The sequence below is a fragment of the Salvelinus fontinalis genome, chromosome 19, assembly GCF_029448725.1.
Source record: "Salvelinus fontinalis isolate EN_2023a chromosome 19, ASM2944872v1, whole genome shotgun sequence".
NCBI classification, from domain to species: domain Eukaryota; kingdom Metazoa; phylum Chordata; class Actinopteri; order Salmoniformes; family Salmonidae; genus Salvelinus; species Salvelinus fontinalis.
Genome location: NC_074683.1, coordinates 6,580,304 through 6,605,188, shown reverse-complemented (window position 1 = coordinate 6,605,188; position 24,885 = coordinate 6,580,304). Strand labels below are relative to the sequence as shown.

Genomic DNA, 24,885 nt, shown 5'->3' with positions numbered 1-24,885 from the left:
ATGCAAGTTCAATATGCATTCACATAGGCGATAATAGGCTCTTAACACAGAGACAAGTCGTCTAACGTAACGTTGCATGGTTTATGAACACAGTCCTCCTCCTTACTGAGGATAGAGGGATATTTACTAGATTGTATAGTCACAGCGGCAGCTAAACTCAGCTAATATTGTTAAAAGTGCTGTGCAGCTTTTATGCAATACCTTTCCACTATGGATCTGAATATCCAGATTACCACTATGGATCTGAATATCCAGATTACCACTATGGATCTGAATATCCAGATTACCATTATGGATCTGAATATCCAGATTACCACTATGGATCTGAATATCCAGATTACCACTATGGATCTGAAAATCCAGATTACCACTATGGATCTGAATATCCAGATTACCATTATGGATCTGAATATCCAGATTACCACTATGGATCTGAACATCCAGATTACCACCATGGAGCTGAACATCCAGATTACCCCCATGGATCTGAATATCCAGATTACCACTATGGATCTGAAAATCCAGATTACCACTATGGATCTGAATATCCAGATTACCACTATGGATCTGAATATCCAGATTACCACTATGGATCTGAACATCCAGATTACCACCATGGAGCTGAACATCCAGATTACCCCCATGGATCTGAATATCCAGATTACCACTATGGATCTGAATATCCAGATTACCACTATGGATCTGAATATCCAGATTACCACTATGGATCTGAATATCCAGATTACCACTATGGATCTGAATATCCAGATTACCCCCATGGAGCTGAACATCCAGATTACCCCCATGGAGCTGAACATCCAGATTACCACCATGGAGCTGAACATCCAGATTACCACTATGGAGCTGAACATCCAGATTACCCCCATGGAGCTGAACATGCAGATTACCACCATGGATCTGAACATCCAGATTACCACCATGGATCTGAACATCCAGATTACCACTATGGATTTGAACATCCAGATATTATTTCAAGAGCTTCATACTAAAACTATACATTATTATTAACATTACTTATAGATGTTTTACACAATACTTGTACTTTTCTATCAGAGAGTTAGTGTAATCCACTCTCTGACCTTTCTGAGTCATTCTCAGGATGCCAAAAGTTTGCCCTGGTATTGATCTGCTGTTGTGTGCTGTCCTGTCAGTGCACAGACCGAGGGGTTCTCTGAGTACTGTAAGCCTGGCCAAAGCTCTTCCTATCCAGGTCACACTAGCACTACCGTGGCCTGGCTGGTCCTCCACTCTGGTTCATTCCGATCCGGACGGATTAGCAGACAGACACCAGCGGTCCTTCCAGCTAATCTCTCCTCGGTACAGAGAGGATGGGGACTGCTTCCAAAACGTCACAGTCAGCCGACCTGCGCCGGCGTCAGAGGGCTCTATCACCCAGCTGGAGCGTCAGATCAGACAGATGGTCAGGCAGGTAGGGAGGGACGGAAGGCAGACTGAGCTAGTTGTGTTCCAAGAGGACCCTGGACCCTGGACCAGCCACGGGCCACCGCAGGGTGTTCAGTCCTCACGCTGAGTTGTGTTTGATTAGCCGAGGCTGTACGGAGAACAAAACATTTTAACTTGTCAAAAGTAACAGCTGCTCCCGAATTGCAAAGACAGTGGGTGATTATCAGGGATAGAAATGGACAGGGAGAGAAAGAAAACTACAAATTTATCCATGGTAATGTTAACATAAGAATCTCTATTCCTGAAGATTTCGAAACACACACACCAGCATGCACACTTTCACAAAAACTGTGTGATTTGTATTTCCATTTCGTGAACAAATCCTCCATTAAGGCAGAACCCATAGAGCTGGGAGGCAGGCTGTAGTCTGCTGTGTTCCACATTAGCATACGCTCCATGTTTTAATGAAGGCCGCGGTCGCCTTTGTTACTGATCAGATTGATACTGACATGCTATAAATGCCTAGTTTACATGTATTCCCAGAGCTCTTGAGTTAGTGTTAATAAAAGCCCTTTAGAACAGAATATTAGTGCCAAAATGTAGTTTGTTCAATTTCGCTGTAATTCAGAACCTTGACTTCTGTTCATAATGGAATTAAATGACAGCAGGATGTGTGAAAGCCTTTAGTTAACCTAGATCAGCGTTGTCAACGTGTTGAAGTCGCCAGAGTGCGAAATTGGGATTCGCCTAGATAACAATGAGGAGTCATTGACCGCGCAAATAGGCCTAATACTTATTCCTTTAAAGCTTTTAACACAGTAAGGTAGTGAGAGGTTACGGTGACACACCGGAAAAATACAAATCATTTGTAAAAGGACAGATCACCTCATTTGAACTCAAACTGTGTAACCGTATCAAAACTAGCCAACAGCTCAACAGGTGGATCTTAAAATGGTTTCCTCAAAATGTCAGAGCACATTGGAGACTAGGATATTTTGTGCTATATATGCCCTGGGCGGTTCGCTAACTATGTTTAAATATCTTTTCCTCTCACCATGGAGACTATAGCTATGTCCTAAATGGCACCTATTGCCTTTATAGTGCGCTACTTTTAAACAGGACCCATAGGGCTCTGGTCAGAAATAGTGCACTATGTAGGGAATAGGGTGCCATTTAGGACGTAGCCAGTCTATGGCGTGTGTTATGCTGGTGCTCCCATCAGGCAGTGCGACCCCCTACCCATTCAGTGTGTCGCTAGCGCTGGCTGGGTTACCACAGCGATGAAACAGCAGGGTCACTGGAATAATGAAAGGTCAATGAGCGGTGTGAAGGGCTGAGTTCCTGTAATGAGGCCCACACACCAGGCGACACGCCACACACACACCAGGTGACACGCCACACACACACACACATACACCAGACGACACACACACCAGAGAAAGGGGACAGGCACAACATAAACAACACCGCCATGCCTCCCTGTCTGACAGAGAATGAAATATTAAAGTATGCAACACGAGGCAATTATGGCCTGTGAACATAGTTACAGCTTTGACATTGTTAGGAGCAAACAATGACTGTGACTGGACAAAGACATCGATCGCTGCAACCTTTTACTGCAGTGGGCTAAATCAGGGTCACACAGAGTGTTTCTTGGTAGTCTTAAACAAATCTCATTTGAAACAAAAGTATACACCTCACACACATGGTTATGGGCTTAAAAAAAGACACCTGTACCATGTCAGAGATATAGTTGAAATGTATCTAATTTGGAGTTTATATACATCACAGAAGACTGAAGTATAACAAAACTGTTTGACATAGAAACACCAGATTTTCGTCATTCCTCCCATGAGGCCAAAGTGGGCGCTTATGGTCCTTCACTACCTGGGTGGTATGTGGGGTATTAACTTGCTGAAGCCTATGGGTTTCATTCTAGTAGTGATGAAGTTATTGACCGAGGTGTCAGATGTAGCTCCAGGGCGTCTGTCTGTCCTCGTCTCTCCACTAAACTGTCTATGTGTGTCTTGAGTCGCTGAAGCATTGCCCTCCCTCCTTACCTTCCTCTCTACTTTCCTCCCCTCCTGTAACGATAATCCTCCTCCTCTTCAACCGAAAAGGAGGAGTATTGAGGGAACCAAGGCGCAGCGGATTGTGAAGACATAATGATTTATTAAAGACAAGACGAAAACACGAACTTCACTATAAACTAACAAAATAACAAAACGAAAGTAGACAGTCCTGAACGACGAACTTACATACAACGTGAAGAACGAAATGAACAGACTACATGAAATGAACAAACCGTATACAGTCCCGTATGGTGCAAACATTGACACGGACACAGGAGACAACCACCCACAAACAAAAGTGAGAATGCCCTACCTAAATATGACTCTTAATTAGAGACAAACGCAAACCACCTGCCTCTAATCAAGAGCCATACCAGGCAAACCAAAAACAACATAGAAACAGATAACATAGAATGCCCACCCAACCTCACGTCCTGACCAACTAACACACAAAACTAACATAAATAGGTCAGGAACGTGACAGTACCCCCCCCCACAAGGTGCGAACTCCGGACGCACCAGCACAAAGTCTAGGGGAGGGTCTGGGTGGGCATCTAACCACGGTGGTGGCTCAGGCTCCGGGCGCGGTTCCCATCCCACCATAATCCATCCTAGCCCCCTCCCTTCAAGAATGTCCACCCTCTTACTTCCCCCACAAAATCCTCCTAATAACAAATCTAATAGTGACAATACCGGGACAGAGAGATAAACCAAGACAGAGGGATAGATAAGACTATAGATGTAGATAAAGATAGAGAGGGAGATCAGGATAGAGGGGCAACTCCGGACTGAAAGGCAGCTCCGGACAGAGAGACAGCTCTGGACTGATGGGCAGTTCTGGGTATCTAGCCTTTTCAGGCTGAAGGGCAGCTCATGGCTGACTGACGACTCACGACGCTCATGGCAGGCTGACGGCTCTCGACGCTCATGGCAGGCTGACGGCTCTCGACGCTCATGGCAGGCTGACGGCTCTCGACGCTCATGGCAGGCTGACGGCTCACGACGCTCATGGCGCTCTGACGGCTCTCGACGCTCATGGCGCTCTGACGGCTCTGGCTGCTCATGGCGCTCTGACGGCTCTGGCTGCTCATGGCTCTCTGACGGCTCTGGCTGCTCATGGCTCTCTGACGGCTCTGGCTGCTCATGGCTCGCTGGCGGCTCTGGCAGATCCTGTCTGGTTGGCGGCTCTGGCAGATCCTGTCTGGTTGGCGGCTCTGGCAGATCCTGTCTGGTTGGCGGCTCTGGCAGATCCTGTCTGGTTGGCGGCTCTGGCAGATCCTGTCTGGTTGGCGGCTCTGGCAGATCCTGTCTGGCTGACGGCTCTAGCGGCTCCTGTCTGGCTGATGGCTCTAGCGGCTCCTGTCTGGCTGACGGCTCTGTAGGCTCATGGCAGACGGGCGGCTTTGCAGGCTCATGGCAGACGGGCGGCTTTGCAGGCTCCTGGCAGACGGATGGCTCAGATGGCGCTGGGGAGACGGATGGCTCAGATGGCGCTGGGGAGACGGATGGCTCAGATGGCGCTGGGGAGACGGATGGCTCAGATGGCGCTGGGGAGACGGATGGCTCAGATGGCGCTGGTGAGACGGATGGCTCTGGCCGGATATGGCGCACTGTAGACCTGGTGCGTGGTGCCGGAACTGGAGGCACCGTGCTAATGATAAGCACCTTCCTACTAGTGCGGGGAGCAGGGACAGGGCACACTGTATCCTCAAAGCCTACTCTACCCCTGATGCGTGGTACCGGCACTGGTGACGCCGGGCTGAGGACAAGCACATCAGGATTAGTAGGGGGAGAATATATAGTGTGTACAGGGCTCTGGAGACGCACTGGTAGCTTAGTGCGTGGGGCCGGAACTGGAGGCACCGGGCTAGATGCACGCACTACAGGGAGAGTGCGTGGAGGAGGAACAGGGCTCTGGAAATGCACTGGTAGCCTAGTGCGTAATGTAGGCACTGTAGGTACTAGGCTGGGGCGGGGAGGTGGCGCTGGAAATACCGGACCGTGCAGGCGTACTGGCTCTCTTGAGCATTGAGCCTGCCCAACCTTACCTGGTTGAATGCTCCCGGTCGCCCTGCCAGTGCGGCGAGGTGGAATAGCCCGCACTGGGCTATGCAGGCGAACCGGGGAAACCATGCGTAAGGCAGGTGCCATGTATGCCGGCCCGAGGAGACGCACTGGAGACCAGACGCGTTGAGCCGGCCTCATGACACCTGGCTCAATGCCCAATCTAGCCCTACCAGTGCGGGGAGGTGGAATAACCCGCACTGGGCTATGCACACGTACAGGAGACACCGTGCGCTCTACTGCGTAACACGGTGTCTGCCCGTACTCCCGCTCTCCACGGTTAGCCTGGGAAGTGGGCGCAGGTCTCCTACCTGCCCTTGGCCCACAACCCCTTAGCCCCCCCCCAAGAAATTTTAGGGAATTACTCACGGGCTTTTCGGGCTTCCGTGCAAGACGCGTCCCCTCATAACTCCGGTTCTTTACTCCAGTAGCCTCTGCTCTCCTCAGTGCCTCCACCTGTTCCCATGGGAGGCGATCCCTTCCAGCCAGGATCTCCTCCCATGTGTAGCAACCTTTACCGTCCAATACATCGTCCCAAGTCCATTCCTCCTTCTTGCGCTGTCCCTTACTCCGTTTACCCCGCTGCTTGGCTCTGGATAGGTGGGTGGTTCTGTAACGAGTGACGCTCTCCTCATCCTCGGATGAGGTGAGGAGAGAGGGATCTGAAGACCAAAACGCAGGCTTTGGGAAATAAGCCATCTTTATTATACAATATGATGGCAACACGAAACGAAACAAAACACTTTCAAACTACAAAACAAGAAAACGACGTTGAACGAAACCTGAACATAAACTTACATAACTAAACATAAACTTACGTACAGGAAACGGACGACATCGAAACGAAACAAACAAACGCTACAGTCCCATGTGGTACGAACGTACATACAGACATAGGAGACATTCACCCACCAACAAACAGTGAGAATGCCCTACCTAAATATGACTCTTAATTAGAGACAAACGCAAACCACCTGCCTCTAATCAAGAGCCATACCAGGCAAACCAAAAACAACATAGAAACAGATAACATAGAATGCCCACCCAACCTCACGTCCTGACCAACTAACACACAAAACTAACATAAATAGGTCAGGAACGTGACACCTCCCTCCTCCCCTTCTTCTCTCTTCCTCCTCCCCTCTCTCTTCCTACTAAATCCCTGCTTGGCCCCCTTGGGGGTCCCCGTGTCTTGTCCGAGTGCCACTGTGCGTGACTTTCATTAGCTACCACCTTGAAGACTCTGTCATGCACAAACATAACCCGGACACACACAGCAGAAAATGAGCTGCCACTTTGGACACAGGCCCGACAACAAAAGCCATGACATTTTCTAGCCTCAATGCTAGCCGGCAGAGTTGTAGTGTAGTGTACTGCAGCCTAGAGGGATGTATTTCTCTTCATATCCCCATCGATTAGTCCCAGAAACAGGTTTCACTCGTCATGTATGGTCCAAGGAGTTTGGAGTTTCCAGCTGGTACTTTAATATAGGAGGAGGGTTAGGCAGCCGAGTTTCTTTCTGCTGGAGGGATAAAACATACCTGTTTCTCCCTTTTTCTTTTGTCCTAACCATGTTCATCCCAGCTGTTTTTTTTTTTTTCTCTCCCCGTCTGTCTATCTCTGGTATTGCCGTCTGTCCCGTCTGTCCGTCTGTCGGCTGGTTTTCTGGCTGGCTTGGTTGTTGGGGGTTTGGATGGGGGTTGTGATGTGGGGGAATAGGTGGCTATGCGTCCAGGAGGGCAATGCTTCAGCAGTTACATGGAGTCAGTATGTACTCCCACGACGAGCACCACACCACCTCCTACAACTGGAGCGAGAGAGGTAAGGGGGCGCAGTACACCGCCACGTGCGGCCCACTGTCCCCAACTCCGTCAGTTGGTACGTCCGTCCTGTGGCCCCACGTTACTCTGTCACCGTCCATGTCCTGTCTAAAGATGTTCAGGGACACACGCTTGTTGCTCTTGTACTGGGGTTGATAGGATGAACACGGTTGTGTACGTTATCTTTCCATGGCTTATAGGAGTGTGTGCTGTGTCCAAGGTACAGCCGTTCTGTATGTGCTTAGTGTACTGTTCTAATGTTTGCATGCCACGGACACACATCTTTATTACTGCGTTTGCTTGTTCAGTTTTGTTTGCTTGCCTGATAATCCAAGACACTGTGAAATGCCATAAGGTGTATTAATGATGTGCTGGTGCTTTTCTTTATTCTGATACACTTTTTATTTTCTACCGTTAGTAAAGACAGAGTAGGGCAGAGAGAAAGCAGTGTTTAGCTAGAGCCCTTTCCAATTTGTTCAATTTGCTTTTTGAATGAAAATATTAAGAGTGAACCTTGGGCAATGCAGAAATCCCCAGCCGCTGTTAAGTTATAAAGTCTGTGGTGTTTGTAGAACAAGCCCAGGCAGCACATAGTCAGGTTGTAAATAATTGAGAAGTGCATGAATCATTCTTGGTCAATACAGAAATACTTTTATGGTGGAGGCAGGAGGCTAAATCTATAAATATGTAATGGAGGATCCGAATGCCTAGCAAGGCAAGGGGTCAACACAATCTGTGTGTTTTGATGTGTGTGTGTGCGTCCACTTATTTTGTGTGTGTACAGTATGTGTACCTGTGTTTTGTGTGTGTATGTATGCACATCAGGGTATTTCTTGAACCTGCAGTGAGTGAGAGAACATAATATGGGAAAATTCAAAAGGACAGAAATGGTTTCGTACTGTGTGTTTGCTTTCATTGGTCCATAATCAAATGAGTCGTAGATGGATCAAACTGTAACTAAGCACTACAGCTGTGACTTCATGTTGGTTTGTGGTGTGTGTGTGTCTGTCTCTGCGTATGTGTGTGTGTTGCACGTGTGTGAGTGCTCTCACTTGGCTGCTCGTTGTCTCTCCCCCGTTTTAAGCAGCTGTTTTCTCCCTTCTCTATGTTCCACATCTCTCTCTTCCTGGTCTTATTGCCTTGTTTCTCTTTCTGTATTTCACCCTCTGTTTTCTGTCTGTCTGCATACTCCATTGTCCTATTCCTTTTCTCGCCTTCTTCTCTCCACTCTGTCTACTGTTTTCCTCCCTACTTTTTTCCTTCCTTTCTTTTTTCCCTTCCATTTTTTCCTTCCTTCCTTCCTTTCCTCTCTCTCTCTCTTTCTCTCCTTCCCTCTCTCTCTCTCTCCCTCTCCCCCCTATGTCTCATTGTGTCTGTGTCCCTCCCCGACATTTGCTGTAAAGCAGAAAGTAGAGAGAACTCATTCAGTCGCTCGCGGAGCTCCAGTGTGTCCAGCATCGATCGCGACACCAAGGAGTCAGTGACCACGTTGCAGTTCGGAGAGTCCTACGGCCGTAAGGGCGATGCTCTTCCTACCGCCTGCCTGTGGGTGGGCACCAGCCTGGGCGTGGTCCTGCTCTTGCCCATATCCATCCCCACAGAAGAGGAGGAGAGGATGGAGGAGCCCATCACCATGGGGCCCAGTGGTGAGCCTGTCTGCCTGAGGGAATGATAGATGGTCTGGGGGAAGGAGATCCCTAATGTGGCCTGCCTTAGCCTACGTTATTTTGATGTCATTGCCATTAGACATGATTGTAATGGAGGAATCACTCACTGACTCACAGGGTAGGGTGTAGGGGTGCAAGTTCAACAGAGGGCATGGTGGTGGGGGGAGGGGCTTACTCATCAAGCCCACCTAAGCAACATTTGAGAAGAGATTATCGATATGCTAACGTGGGTGTGATAATGGGATTTGCAGGTAGGCATTCTTTGCTGCCCTCCTACTCTCTCATTCCATTTTAATGACTGATATTAGTCAAATTAGATAGAAAGAATTGAATGTTTGGTGAATATAGAAAAGATCTCGGATGTCACATTACTGAAAGTGCTATCTTTTCTTATCTTATCTGCCTTTTCCATGGCACACCCAGGTACCGTCCTGATGCTAAAAGGCTCTGTGTTGCGATTTGCCTTCCTGGACTGTGGGGGCGCTCTCATTCAGAGTCCCTACGAGGTGTGGCGGGACCCCAACGGTCCCGAAGACCCCGACCGGCCCCGCAGGCGCAAGCTGGTCAACTTCTCCCCGTCATCATCCCAGGAGGCGTGCAGTGACGGTCACCTGGCCGTTGTGTGCTCTGAGAAGCAGGCCAAGGTCATCCTCATGCCCACCCAGGCTGTCCTGTTCACCCACAACATCACCGAGTCCTCCTTCCTCCTGCGGGCTGACGTTGTCTCCGTCTGCAACAGCGTCTGCCTCGCCTGCTTCTGCGCCAACGGACACATCATGACCCTAAGGTATACGGTCTGTCTTTCTCACGCCTGTTAAAAGCTGTTTTGGTTGTGTTCCCTTGATGGATAGAAAATACCTGTCGTTCTGTCGTATTCCTACAGGCCCGTGAGATTACTTCTACTACTACTACCCTTGACAGCGTTGTGCTTTTTCTGTTGTTGCCTCCTCCCAGTTTGCCCAGTCTAAGACCCCTGATGGATATCAACTACCTTCCCCTGACCGACTTGCGTATCGCCCGGACCTTTGTCTTCACTAACGGAGGCCAGGCCCTGTATCTGAGCTCTCCTACAGAGATACAGCGCCTCACATACAGCCAGGAGATGACGGACAACCTACAGGTCAGCACCCATCTGTGTGTGCATTTGTGTACTGTGAAGGTTAGAATAATCTGTATTTGTTTGTGTGTGTGTGTGCGCGCGCGTGTGCGCATCTGTGCATGTGTTTGTGTGTCTATCCTTGGTAATCTCATTGCTCTGTAGGTATGGCAGCACATTGCGTCCTGCAGCTTAGGCAGAGTGATTTCTCAGAGCCAGTGGTGCAGTAAATATATGGGTGCTATAATTGATACCTTTGCTAAAGCCCAATCGTGACAGTGGCCATTGAAGTGAAATGTCACGCTTGTCATGTGTGGTTTGAGCTCCACTGCGCTGACTCCATGGTGGAGTGTGTGTGTGTGCAGTGTTGGAGAGTAGTGAACTACATGTAGTTCAACTAGTAACTCAACTATATTTTGCAGTAGCTTGGTGGTAGTTGAACTACATTCGAATCTAGGTAGTGCTTTCAGTAGTTAATGACTTTTCTGTCATGTAGCGCTGTAGCTAACTACTGGAACTACACACTATATATTCAGCAAAGATCAAATAAAATATGGTTGGCAGGAATTTCTTTTCTTTTTCGGCATCAGACCTGCCTAATTCTCACTTGAAACTAAACGCTGACATTCTGTACATTACCATAGAAAAATGGACGACGGAGTGGAGTGGAGTTTTCACTAATGAATCCCACTTATACCACAGTGGCAAAATAAAACAACATTAAAGCACACATTTACTGGTAGAAATAACATTTTCTTTGTTGATATATAAAAAAAAAAAGCAAAATCATACTTTCTCATCTTTTGTTTGCGGTCATTTGTTAGATTAGTACTATATCTAGAGACAAGACCCAGACGTTAGTTCTATTAGTTCTATATCTAGAGACAAGACCCAGACGTTAGTTCTATTAGTTCTATATCTAGAGACAAGACCCAGACGTTAGTTCTATTAGTTCTATATCTAGAGACAAGACCCAGACGTTAGTTCTATATTTAGAGACAAGACCCAGACGTTAGTTCTATTAGTTCTATATCTAGAGACAAGACCCAGTCGTTAGTTCTATTACTTCTATTAGTTATATATCTAGAGACAATGCCCAGTCGTTATTTCTATTAGTTCTATATCTAGAGACAAGACCCAGCCTTTAGTTCTAGTAGTTCTATATCTAGAGACAACACCCAGTTGTTAGTTCTATTAGTTCTATATCTAGAGACAAGACCCAGTCATTAATTATATTAGTTCTATTACTTCTATATCTAGAGACAAGACCCATTCGTTAGTTCTTTCAGTTCTATTACTTCTATATCTAGAGACAAGACCCAATCGTTAGTTCTATATCTAGAGACAACACCCAGCCGTTAGTTCTATATCTAGAGACAAGACCCAGTCGTTAGTTAAATTAGTTCTATATCTTGAGACAAGATCCAGTCGTTAGTTCTATTAGTTCTATATCTAGAGACAAGACCCAGTCGTTAGTTCTATATCTAGAGACAAGACCCAGTTGTTAGTTCTATTAGTTCTATATCTAATACCCAGTCGTTAGTTAGATTCAGTTTTTTTTCTAATGGAAGTGTAACTTAATGTATTGCAGTGTGAAGGAATTGGTATCTAGGAAAACTATATTTTCAGAGTAGCTTTCCCAACACCGTGTGTTTGTGTGAGGTGTGTGTGTGTGTGTGTGTGTGTGTGTGTGTGTGTGTGTGTGTGTGTGTGTGTGTGTGTGTGTGTGTGTGTGTGTGTGTGTGTGTGTGTGTGTGTGTGTGTGTGTGTGTGTGTGTTGCTAGAGAGCCATCACAACAAACACACACTAATAAGAGGAGACATTGGTGGAGCTCCAGCTTCAGACATGCAGTCTTTCTCATCCAGCAACACGACTGAACATGCAGGATCCTACTGCCATCTGCTGGCACAGTAAAACACCAACACCGATATGCTTCTCAACAAGCTCCTTCTTTAAATTGGCAGACAAGTGATGATTTTGCCCTTCACCTACAATATTTCAAACCTGTTTCATCAACAATGTGCTTTTTTAGCCAACTTGCAATCCCTAAATATCCACAAATCCCATTGTGCATATTCTGCTGTTGTGTGTCTTTGGTTCAATATGCCTGTTTTACTGTGTTTCTGTTGGTTAGTTATGACTGCGTTATGACTGTTTTACTGTGTTTATGTTGGTTAGTTATGACTGTGTTATGACTGTTTTACTGTGTTTATGTTGGTTAGTTATGACTGTGTGTGTGTGTGTGTGTGTGTGTGTTTGTTGGTTAGAAATGTGTATTAATGTGTGTGTGTATTAATTTGTGTGTGTGTGTACTTATGTGTGTGCAGGTATTAATGTGTGTGTATTAATCTGTGTGGTGTGTGTGTGTGTGTATTAATGTGTGTGATGTAGAGGTCGACCGATGATGATTTTTCAAAGCCGATACCGATACTGATTATTAGAGGACCAAAAAAAGCCGATACCGATTAATCGGACGATTCTTTTATATATATATTTGTAATAATAACAATTACAACAATACTGAATGAACAATGAACACTTTTATTTTAACTTAATATAATACATCAATAAAATCAATTTAGTCTCAAATAAATAATGAAACATGTTCAATTTGGTTTAAATAATGCAAAAACAAAGTGTTGGAGAAGAAAGTAAAAGTGCAATATATGCCATGTAAAAAAGCTAACGTTTAAGTTCCTTGCTCAGAACATGAGAACATATGAAAGCTGGTGGTTTCTTTTAACATGAGTCTTCAATATTCCCAGGTAAGAAGTTTTAGGTTGTAGTTATTATTGGACTATTTCTCTCTATACCATTTGTATTTCATATACCTTTGACTATTGGATGTTCTAATAGGTACTTTAGTATTGCCAGCCTAATCTCGGGAGTTGATAGGCTTGAAGTCATAAACAGCGCAATGTTGAAGCATTGTGAAAAGCTGCTGGCAAACGCAGTAAAGTGCTGTTTGAATGAATGTGTAACGATAGTCTATGTCGTCCTCCTCATCGGACGAGGAGAGGCGAGAAGGATCGGTCCAATATGCAGAGTGCTAAATGCTCATGATGATTTATTAAAACCGAACTGAACACTGAAATACAAAAACAATAAATGATGTGCAGAAAACCGAAACAGTACCGTGTGGTGAAAAAACACTAACACGGCAACAAACACCAACAAACCACACGTGAAACCCCGGCTGCCTAAGTATGATTCTCAATCAGGGACAACGATTGACAGCTGCCTCTGACTGAGAATCATACCAGGCCGAACACAAAAAACCCAACATAGAAAACACACATAGACAACCCACCCCAACTCACGCCCTGACCATACTAAATACATACAAAACAAGGGAAAATAAGGTCAGGAACGTGACAGAATGCTAATTACACGGAACCCAAACCGGCTGCGCGCTTGCGCTATCGTGCATACATTTATTTTGTCCCCCTACACCAAACTCGATCACTACATGCATGTTAAAATATCAAAACAAACTCTGAACCAATGACATTAATTTGGGGACAGGTCAAAAAGCATTAAACATGTATGGCAATTTAGCTAGTTAGCTTGCACTTGCTAGCTAATTTGTCCTGGGATATAAACATTGAGTTGTTATTTTACCTGAAATGCACAAGGTCCTCTACTCCGACAATTAATCCACACATAAAACGGCCAACCGAATCATTTCTAGTCATCTCTCCTCCTTCCAGGCTTTTTCATCTTTGAATTTATATGGTGATTGGCATCTACACTTTCATAGTATTACCACGACAACCGGCAAAACAGTTCGTCTTTCAATCACCCACGTGGGTATAACCAATGAGGAGATGGCACGTGGGTACCTGCTTCTATAAACCAATGAGGAGATGGGAGAGGCAGGACTTGCAGCGTAATCTGCGTCAGAAATAGAAAGGAGTTCTGTTTTAGCCCTTGGTATCGCAGACGCAAGAGAAGTGACACAATTTCCCAAGTAAAAAGAAATTCATGTTAGCAGGCAATATTAACTAAATATGCAGGTTTAAAAATATATACTTGTGTATTGATTTTAAGAAAGGCATTGATGTTTATGGTTAGGTACACATTGGTGCAACAACAGTGCTTTTTTCGTGAATGCGCTTGTTAAATCACCCGTTTGGCGAAGTAGGCTATGATTCAATGATAAATTAACAGGCAACGCATCGATTATATGCAAAGCAGGACAAGCTAGATAAACTAGTAATATCATCAACCATGTGTAGTTAACTAGTGATTATGTTAAGAGTGATTGTTTTTTATAAGATACGTTTAATGCTAGCTAGCACCTTACCTTGGCTCCTTGCTGCACTCGCATAACAGGTAGTCAGCCTGCCACACAGTCTACTCGTGGAGTGCATTGTAATCGGCCATGATCGGTGTCCAAAAATGCTGATTACCGATTGTTATGAAAACTTGAAATCGGCCCTAATTAATCGGCCATTCCGATTAATCGGTCAACCTCTAGTGTGGTGTATATTAATGTGTGTGTGTGTGTATTAATGTGTGTGTCAAATGAAATCAAATTTTATTTGTCACACGTGCCAAATGCTGAAGGGCTTACTTACGAGCCCTTTACCAGCAATGCACTTAAAGTAAGAAAATTAACAAATAGATAAAAATAAAATAGTAACACAATAAAATAACAATAACAAGACTATATACAGGCTATATACTGTACAATGTATACTGTAGTCAGTGTACTGGGGTTCGAGGTAGTTTGATTGAGATAATATGTACATGTAGGTTTGGTTAGGTGATTGATTCAAGTACTATGTACATGTAGGTAGGGGGTGAAAAGCAGAAAGTTTGAATAGCCATTTAATTAACTGTTCAGCAGTCATGGCTTTGGGGTGAAAAAGGTCTTGTCAATGTAAATTGTCCGGTGGCGAGGGGTAGAAGCTGTTGAGGAGCCTTTTGGTCCTAGACTTGGCGCTCCAGTACCGCTTGCTGTGCGGTAGCAGAGAAAACAGTCTATAACTTGGGTGACTGGAATCTCTGACAATTTTATGGGCTTTCCTCTGACACCGCCTATTATATGGGTTCTGGATGGCATGAAGCTTGGCCCCAGTGATGTACTGGGCCGTACGCACTACCCTCTGTAGCGCCTTACGGTCAGATGCCGAGCAGTTGCCATACCAAGCGGTGATGCAACCAGTCAGGATGCTCTCGATGGGTCAGCTGTAGAACCTTTTGAGGATCTGGAGACCCATGCCAAATCTTTTCAGTCTCCTGAATGGGAAAAGGTTATGTCGTGCCCTCTTCACGACTGTCTTGGTATGTTTGGACCATGATAGTTCGTTGGTGATGTGGACACCAAGGAACTAGAAACTCTCAACCCACTCCACTGCAGCCCCGTCGATTTAACGGGGGCCTGTTCGGCCTGCCTTTTCCTGTAGTCCACGATCAGCTCCTTTGTCTTGCTCATATTGAGGGAGAGGTTGTTGTCCTGGCACCACACTGCCAGTTCTCTGACTTCCTCCCTTAGGCCGTCTCATCGTTGTCGGTGATCAGGCCTACCACTGTTGTGTCGTCAGCAAACTTAATGATGGTGTTGGAGTCGTGACTGGCCATGCAGTCGTGGACGAACAGGGAATACAGGTGGGGACTAAATACACCCCCCTGCGGGGCCACAGTGTTAAGGATCAGCGTGGCAGACGTATTGTTGCCTACTCTTACCACCTGGGGGGCGGCCCGTCAGGAAGTCCAAGATACAGTTGCAGAGGGAGGTGTTAAGTCCCAAAGTACTTAGCTTAGTGATGAGCTTCGCGGGCACTATGGTGTTGAACAATGAGCTGTAGTCAATGAACAGCATTCTCACATAGGTGTTTCTTTTGTCCAGGAGAGAAAGGGCAGTGTGGAGTGCAATTGAGATCTGTGGATCTGTTGGGGCGGTATGCGAATTGGAGTGGGTCTATGGTGTCCGGGAGGATGCTGTTGATGTGAGCCATGACCAGTCTTTCAAAGCACTTCATGGCTACTGATGTGAGTGCCACGGGGCAGTAATCATTTAGGCAGGTTACCTTCGCTTTCTTGGGCACAGGGACTATGGTGGTCTGCTTGAAACATGTAGGTATTACACAAGACACTTGACAGGTGGTCCATTCATTCTTTGAGTACACGTCCTGGTAATCCGTCTGGCCCAGCAACTTTGTGAATGTTGACCTGTTTAAAGGTTTTGTTCACATCAGCTACCGAGAGCGTTATCACACAGTCATCCAGAACAGCTGGTGCTCTTGTGCATACTTCAGTGTTGCCTGCCTCGAAGTGAGCATAAAAGGCATTTAGCTTGTCTGGTAGGCTCATGTCACTGGGCAGCTCGCGTCTGGGTTTCACTTTGTAGTCCGTAATAGTTTTCAAGCCCAGCCACATCCGACGAGCGTCAGAGCCGGTGTAGTAGGATTTCAATCTTAATCCTGTATTGATGATTTGCTTGTTTGATGGTTCATCTGAGGGCATAGCAGGATTTATAAGAGTCCGGATTAGTCTCCCGCTCCTTGAAAGTGGCAGCTCTAGCCTTTAGCTCGATGCGGATGTTGCCTGTAATCCATGGCTTCTGGTTGGGATATGTCGACCCCACAGTGACTGTATGTACGTCATCAATGCACTTATTGATGAAGCCGATGACTGAGGTGGTGTATTCCTCAATGGCATTGGATGAATCCCGGAAAATATTCCAATCTGTGCTAGCAAACAATCCTGTAGTGTAGCATCCGCGTCATCTGACCACTTCCGCATTGAGCGAGTCACTGGTACTTCCTGCTTTAGCTTTTGCTTGTAAGCAGGAATCAGGAGGATAGAATTATGGTCAGATTTGCCAAATGGAGAGCGGGGGAGAGCTTTGTATGCATCTCTGTGTGTGGAATAAAGGTGGCCCAGGATTTTTTCCCCCTGGTTGCACATGTGACATGCTGGTATTTTTTTTTGTAAAACTGCATTAAAGTCCCTGGCCACTAGGAGCGCCGCTTTTGGGTGAGTATTTTTTTCTTTCCTTATGTCCTTATAGAGATGGTTGAGAGCGGTCTTAGTGCCAGCTTTGCTTTGTGGTGGTAAATAGACGGCTACGAATAATACAGATGAGAACTCTCTTGGTAGATTGTGTGGTTGACAGCGTATCATAAGGTACTCTACCTCAGGCGAGCAATACCTCAAGACTTCTTTAATGTTAGACATCACGCCCCAGCTGTTATTGACAAAAAGACACACACCCCCACCCCTCATCTTACCAGAGGTAGCGTCTCTGTTCTGCCAGTGCGTGAAAAATCCCGGCAGCTCTATACTGTCCGTTTCTTCGCTCAGCCACGTCTCGGTGAAACATAAGATGTTACAGTTTTTAATGTCCCGTTGGTAGGATAATCTTAATGGTAGGTCATCAATTTTTTTTTCTAACGATTACACGTTAGCAAGAAGAATGGAAGGCATTGGGAGTTTGCTCGCTCGCCTCCGGATTCTCAGAAGGATCCCCGATCTGCGTCCCCTTTTCCGGCGTCTTTTCTTCACGCAAAAGGCGTGGATCTGGGCCTGTTCCAGTGAAAGCACGATATTCTTCTCGTCGGACTCGTTAAAGGAAAAAGTTATATTTGCATGATTTAGCATAATTAATATCTACCGTTGGTTCGACTGACCAATACCTCACAAGGCTTTCTCTCTCTCCAAGTTGAGAACTTGAAACTGAGATACCTCGGTTGATCCCGTAGCAATATTCTGGGCGTACTGCCAAGTTGGGGAACAGTGATAGTGAGGATTCCTCCATACACGATCAGTCAGTCACCCGCATGAACCTTCCCAATTAGTTATTAAAAAGTAGCATTGATTTGATACATAAACCATAACATTTCCCTCACAAACCCTTTCCACAGAGGGATCTACATGGAACCATAAAGGGTTCTACCTGGAACCAAAAAGGCTTCTCCTATGGAGACAACTGCAGAACCCTTTTTCCTATGAGTGTACAAGCTGTTCAGGAGCCTTTTGGTCCCAGACTTGGCGTTCTGATACCACTTGCCGTGTGGTACCAGAGAGCACAGACTCTGACTGACAAATGTTAGGGCCTTCCTCTGACACTGCCTGGTATAGAGGTCCTGGGTGACAGAGAGCTCGGCCACAGTGATGTACTGGGCCGTACGCACTACCCTCTGTAGCACCTTGCGGTCAGATGCCGAGCGGTTGCCATACCAAGCGGTGAAGAGGTGTTGTCGTGCCCTCTTCATGATGGTGTTGGTGTGTTTGGACCATGATATGTCCTTTAGAGATGTGGACACCGAGGAACTTGAAGCTCTCGACCGTCACCGCTACAGCCCTGTCGATGTGAATAGGAGCGTGCTCGGCCCTCCGTTTCCTGTAGTCCACGATCAGATCCTTTGTCTTGCTGACGTTGAGGGAGAGGTTGTTGTCCTGACCTCCTCCCTGTAGGCTGTCACAACGTTGATGGTTATCAGGCTTAACGCCGTCGTGTCGTCAGCAAACATAATGATGGTGTGCGGCCATGCAGTCGTGGGTGAACAGGGAGTACAGGAGGGTGCTAAGCTCGCAATAAATAGTGATGAGCTTTGAGGGCACTATGGTGTTGAATGCTGAGCTGTAGTCAATGAAAATCATTTTCACGTAGGTGTTACTTTTGTCCAGATGGGAAAGGGCAGTGTGGAGTGCAATAGAGATTGCGTGATCTGTAGATCTGTTGGTGTGGTATGCGAATTGGAGTGGATTCAGGGTGTCTGGGAGGATGGCTACAGTGAGTCATTTAGTCATTTAGACATGTTACCTTGGCGTTCTTGGCCACGGGGACTATGGTGATCTGCTTGAAATATGTGTGTATTACAGACTGAGTCAGGGAGAGGTTGAAAATGTCAGTGAAGACACTTGCTAGCTGGTCAGCTCTGAGTACGCATCCTGGTAATCTGTCTGGCCCTGCGGTCTTATGAATGTTAACCTGTTCAAAGGTCTTACATCGGCTACAGAGAACACGAGTACACAGTCGTCAGGAACAGTGGTGTTCTCATGCATAGTTCAGTGTTGCTTGCCACGAAGCGAGCATAGAAGGTATTTAGCTCGTCTGGTAGGCTCTGGACAGCTCGCTGGACTGGACAGCTCGCGGCTGGGTTTCCCTTTGTAATCCGTAATAGTTTGCAAGCCCTGCCACATCGGACGAGCGTCAGAGCTGGTGTATTACGATTCGATCTTAGTCCTGTATTGATGGTTTGATGGTTTGATGGTTCATTGGAGGGTGTAGCGGGTTTTCTTATAAGCGTCCAGATTTGTATCCCACTCCTTGAAAGCGGCAGCTCTAGCCATTCCCTCAGTGAGGATGTTACCTGTAATCCAATGCTTCTGGTTGGGATATGTACGTACGGTCACTGTGGGGATTACGTTGTTGATGCACTTACTAATTAAGCCGGTGACTGATGTGGTAAACTCCTCAATGTCGTCGGATGAATCCCGGAACATATTCCAATCTGTGCTAGCAAAACTGTCCTGTAGCTTAGTGTCCGCTTCATTTGACCACTTCTGTATTGAGTTCATGACTTGTACTTCTTGTTTGAGTTTTTGCTTGTAAGCAGGAATCAGGAATATAGAGTTATGGTCAGAGGTAATCTAGAGTTTTTCATTTTTCACCTCTAGTTACACAAGAGACATGCTGGTAGAAATTTGGTAAAATGGATTTCAGTTTCCCTGCATTAAAATCCCTGGCCACTAGGAGTGCCACATCTAGGTGAGCTTATGGCTTTATACAGCTCGTTGAGAGCGGTCTTAGTGCCAGCATTGGTTTGAAAAATATAGATTAAAACTATTTTGGTAAATAGTGTGTTCTACAGCTTATCATGAGGTCTTCTAACTCAGACGAGCAGAACATTGAGACTTCCTTAATATTAGAGATCGCTCAACAACTGTTGTTGACAAAGAGACAGACACCCCCTCAGTTTACCGGACACAGCTGTTATGCCTTGCCAATGTATAGAAAAAACAGCTAGATTTATATATTCCTTGTTCAGCTACGACTCGGTGAAACATTGGATATTACAGTTCTTCTGATCACATTGATAGGATAGTCTCGGATGGAGCTCATCCAGTTTATTTTCCAGTGATTGCACGTTCACCAATAGAACGGAGGGCAATGGCGACTCATCCACTCGCGGCCTCATTAGATATCCCGCACCCCGACCTCTATAGCGCCGTCTCCGCCTCCTCCGAATGACGGGGATTTGGGATGAGCATTATATCCTTCACCTCAGATTTGTTGAAATAGAAGTCCTCATCCAAATCGAGGTTAGTAATCGCTGTTTTAATGTCCATAAGCTCTTTTCGGTCACATGCAACGATTATGTACAAAAAAAAGTTAGGAACATTGCAAAAAAACACACAAAATATCAAAACTGGTCAGGAGCTCGTAAAACGGCGGACATTCCCTCCGGCGCCATTCTTCTGTGTGTAATAATGTGTGTGTGTATTAAGGTGTGCGGTGTGTTGATTCAGGACATGCTGGGGGAGCTGTTCACTCCTATAGAAACACCAGAGGCCCAGAACAAAGGATTCCTCAAGGGCTTCTTCGGGGGCAATGCCCAGACCTTCGACAGAGAGGAGCTGTGTAGGTTACCTTCTATATTTTATGTGTGTTATTTATGTGTACCAAGTAAGTATGTGAGAGACAGTTTGACACACATGAACCTTTCCCACCCTTTATCTTTTCATTTCTCTCTTCGTCTCGCTCCTATCCATCTCTCCAATTTCTCTTTCTAAATATCTCTCTCTTTCTATCATCTCCCTCCCCATCTCCCTATAGTTGGGGAGGCAGCAGCGGGTAAGGCCTCTCGGAGTTTGGCCCAGCACATCCCTGGTCCAATGGGATTGGAGAACATGAAGACTGCAGCCGGCGGTGTCGTGGGGGACCTGGCCCGAGCCCGCATCGCCCTGGACCAGAGAGGAGAGAGGCTGGGCGAGCTGGAGGAACGCACCGCCCTCATGATGAACAGCGCCGAGACCTTCTCCACACACGCCCACCAGGTACGACCCCCCAGCCAGTGATTGTGTGATGAAGCAACTTTGGGAAAGCAAGAGGGTTGTGTTATAAGGTGATACGTATCTTACCCTGTGTCTCTTTTCTATCTGTTCTCCACAGGTGATGCTGAAACAAAAGGACAAGAAATGGTATCAGCTTTAAAGGCAGGACAGCGGGCTGTGACTGCCCCTCCACCTGGTGGGGGGGCACTATGCTGGGACATGGACCTTTACTCGACGGACATGAGAGCGATAGAGAGAGACACAAGAGGGACTTTGTATTAATGGGCCTCTCTGTAGGCCGTCTGTACATCATTGTCACAAGACTTGGACAGAGGGCAGTCACTTATCTAGACTATAGTGAGATGGACACAGACCAGGAAGTAAGTTGGTACGACAGGGGAACCCAAAGTGGATGATGACAGTCCATCAGTGTGTGTGGGTGGGTTACCCAGATCTTGCTGTGTAGATACTCTAAAGTTAATAATCCAACAAGACTGCATGAAACTAAACAGATGAATACAAAAAAGTTAAACTGCAATATTAAAAAGCAGCATGCTACTTTAACAGAGGGAAATAAAACAAAATAAAACTTTTATTTAATAATATAAGCCAACAACAGAAAGTATGAAAAAAACTTTATATTTTTTGAAATATGGAAAAAAATATATATAAAAACGAAAATGTATTCCTGCATAGCTATAAAGCCACATTTCTTTTTTTAGCCTTTTTTATTACTTTCATTTGGTTTTTGAACACATTCTGAACACACACATAATTTCAGTCTCAATACTTTCTTTACACAATACTACTACTGATGATACTATTCATATTCCCACCATTAGACACTGAGCTCAAACTATATCGTTATCCAAGATCTCTGTGGTGTACACACAGTGCAAAAACACAATCTAGTTTTTCAACGTATACCACTCCACACATTCTGAACAACAGAATTGTCAATTTTACTGGCACTAATTTCATTCTCTTGGCTGCTACTACTGACTATACCTGTTACCAGGAAAAAGGTACATTTCACCCCCCCCCTGCCAGAAATGTGTGAACACAGAGAATATATTGATTAATAATGTGTGAACACAGAGAATATATTGATTAATAATGTGTGACCACAGAGAATATATTGATTAATAATGTGTGAACGGTCATGGAAATGAGTTGGCTGAGGTGCCACGGTGATAGTAGACTGTGAGGTCTGGACTGAGTGTGTTTATATTTCTAATCTGAACATATATAACATCATGTAATAATTCACGTGCCATAAATCAAGATGGGTGAAGCCCCTTACTGTAAACTAGCAAAGAGCTAATACTATGTGGTAGTAATGATGTGTTTGCTGTAGATAAGAGTAGGCTAGCTGAGCCCAACTTTTCAGTATGGCCGTTGATAGGCGTCTGTCGCTGTAACTGAGTTTCTGGTTCTTTTGACAGAATTGTGACACTCTTCTTTTAATGTTTTGTTTTTGTTGTTGTTTGTTGCTTCTTCATTGGAATCTTCTGCTGCCTTTCTCATATTATGTATGAGTTTGTTGAGCCAGTGTGTGTCTCAAGCAAGCCCATGTAAAGACAAAACTCTTACTCTTTCTTCTGCCAAAGCAATTCACGAATGAAGGTGTCAGTTGGAGGATTGTGTCATTATATGTTATTGTGGGTGGTGGGTCCCGTATTTACATTTTGGTATCCAGAATGGTCCTCTTTTACACGTTGATGAGAAAACTATGCTTCAGAAGTCTCCAGGGGTCATGTTGAACAGGAGTAGGCCTAGCTAAAAGACTGAGGTAGTGTCAGATCCATCTAAACACTATTACCATTCCGGATCAAATATATCCTGCGGTCGGTCCGCGTTGTTGATCTATATGGAGAAATGGAATAAGAGCCAGACTAAGAATAGTCTACCATCATGAGGCTTGCGGTTGTCAGGTGTCGTTGGCACATACAGTATACGGATCTTCTATGTTACACATATTGGTACATGTAAGGAAACCAGACTGATATGAGTTTGAAGCAAAGGTGTTTCTATTCTTCGTTTTACTCGTAATTGCTCTTGATGACCTTAATGTAACCCCCCTTATCCTCACCCCCTAGTGGATGGTGGTAGCCTCTTCTCTCCTAAATGATCATCTATGTACAAAGATTGTTCTATGATACATGTTATTGTATATGTTGTACAAGTCAATAAGTGTACACGTAACACTGACAAGTCCTCTCGTAACTGATCAAATGTGACATGACAATACCATCATTTATTTTTCTGTTTTCAAAGGTTATGTTTGTATTTTCAAATGATATACGAAAGTCTAAATGATTGTTATGACCACAGCAGTTACTCACTCTCCCTCACCGACGCTCACATATCCACCCTGCCTTGAACCACAGAAAGGTGGTTACCATGACCATACAGGCAACCATTCTCTCACACAACATATGTTACACAACACAGCTGAAACACACACACACACACACACACACACACACACACACACACACACACACACACACACACACACACACACACACACACAGGTAAAAAACCTGCATTATCACTATTCATTTCACTCTGCTGCTTCTCAGGCTAGTGAGACATTCCTAAAGGACAGACAGTCTACTGAACTGGGAGCCAGTCAGTCGCAGACCCTAGAAAGAGTTGGATTCGACTGCCTGGCTGCTTTCCAGGCCAATATGAAGGCCATTGTCCATAACTGAATGTGGTGGTCTAATGAAGAGGGAACAGATCTATTTCTCTATGTGTACTATACCGTCCCTGAGGTTTGTGTCGAGTTAGTACCGTAACTTCAATGGCAGAGAAAAATAAAAACGTGACTTCTACTGACATAAAGGGTGTTTTGTTTGTAGTTTTGTTTTTGTTTTTATATCAACTGTACAACAACGCTGGCTGGGAGTAAAGAAAAACACAAAAACATAGAAAAATGGGATATTCTTTCTCTGTAGATGTCTGTTAAATGAATCATGGTACTGTACCTGGTTATTCTGGCTGTGTCTAAAGTCACTGGAACTCTTGTCCACACTGTTGTTTCCTGGCCAAACCATTTCTCTGGTTGTTTTCTCAATGATGGCAGCAAAGTTTGTCTTGTTTAAATGGATTCTACCACCTTTTGTTCTTATTGATATTATAGTAGTGGAATAGAGATTACTGAAAAAAGTACTGAAAATATGTTGATGCAAATCAAACATTCAAATAAACATTGATTGATGTACACACCAGAGAAACCCGTACTGCTTTGTTCCCCCAATGTGACTTCTGTGACTTTTTGAAAACTAAGGCTACACAGTAAAGAGCTGTGGTATGAAGCCATAACCAACATTGCACCAACACATTCAAAAGTTGGGCAATATACTACAGAAATATATATACACACATATGAGTGATTTCTAATATTAGGTCAATATAAGTAAAATCCACTATTTATTTTACTAGGCAAGTCAGTTAAGAACAAATTCTTAATTACAATGACGGTCTACCCCGGACGACGATGGGCCAATTGTGCGCCGCTCTATGCGACTCCCAATTACGGCCGGATGTGATAAAACCTGAACTAGGGACTGAGATGCAGTGCCTTAGACGGCCGCGCCACTCGGGAGCCCACTATCTAGGAACATTAACGTACAAACCCCTCATTTAAAACAATTTCACTTAGTCATTGAAATTTGCCCTTGCATGGCAGTAAATACGTCTGGCCCAATGGCCTTTCCCTACTCCG

General features: G+C 45.2%; 1 protein-coding gene across 16 annotated transcripts in view; it reads left to right on the top strand.

The window, feature by feature from the left end:
• Positions 1-24,383, top strand: part of stxbp5l (syntaxin binding protein 5L) — a 241,215-nt gene extending 216,832 nt beyond the window's left edge. For 8 of the 16 annotated variants that reach the window (XM_055870527.1, XM_055870523.1, XM_055870525.1 and 5 more), the window contains 6 exons: positions 8,788-9,027; positions 9,472-9,835; positions 10,003-10,168; positions 20,628-20,739; positions 20,935-21,155; positions 21,271-24,383. In XM_055870527.1, the coding sequence (XP_055726502.1) occupies positions 8,788-9,027; positions 9,472-9,835; positions 10,003-10,168; positions 20,628-20,739; positions 20,935-21,155; positions 21,271-21,312 (1,145 nt within the window). In that variant the 3' untranslated portion in view covers positions 21,313-24,383. Of the gene's footprint in view, positions 1-7,280; positions 7,383-8,784; positions 9,028-9,471; positions 9,836-10,002; positions 10,169-20,627; positions 20,740-20,934; positions 21,156-21,270 lie in introns of all 16 variants that reach the window. The other 8 variants (XM_055870513.1, XM_055870520.1, XM_055870516.1 and 5 more) reach the window with 2 other exon arrangements.
• The last annotated feature ends 502 nt before the right edge of the window (positions 24,384-24,885 follow it).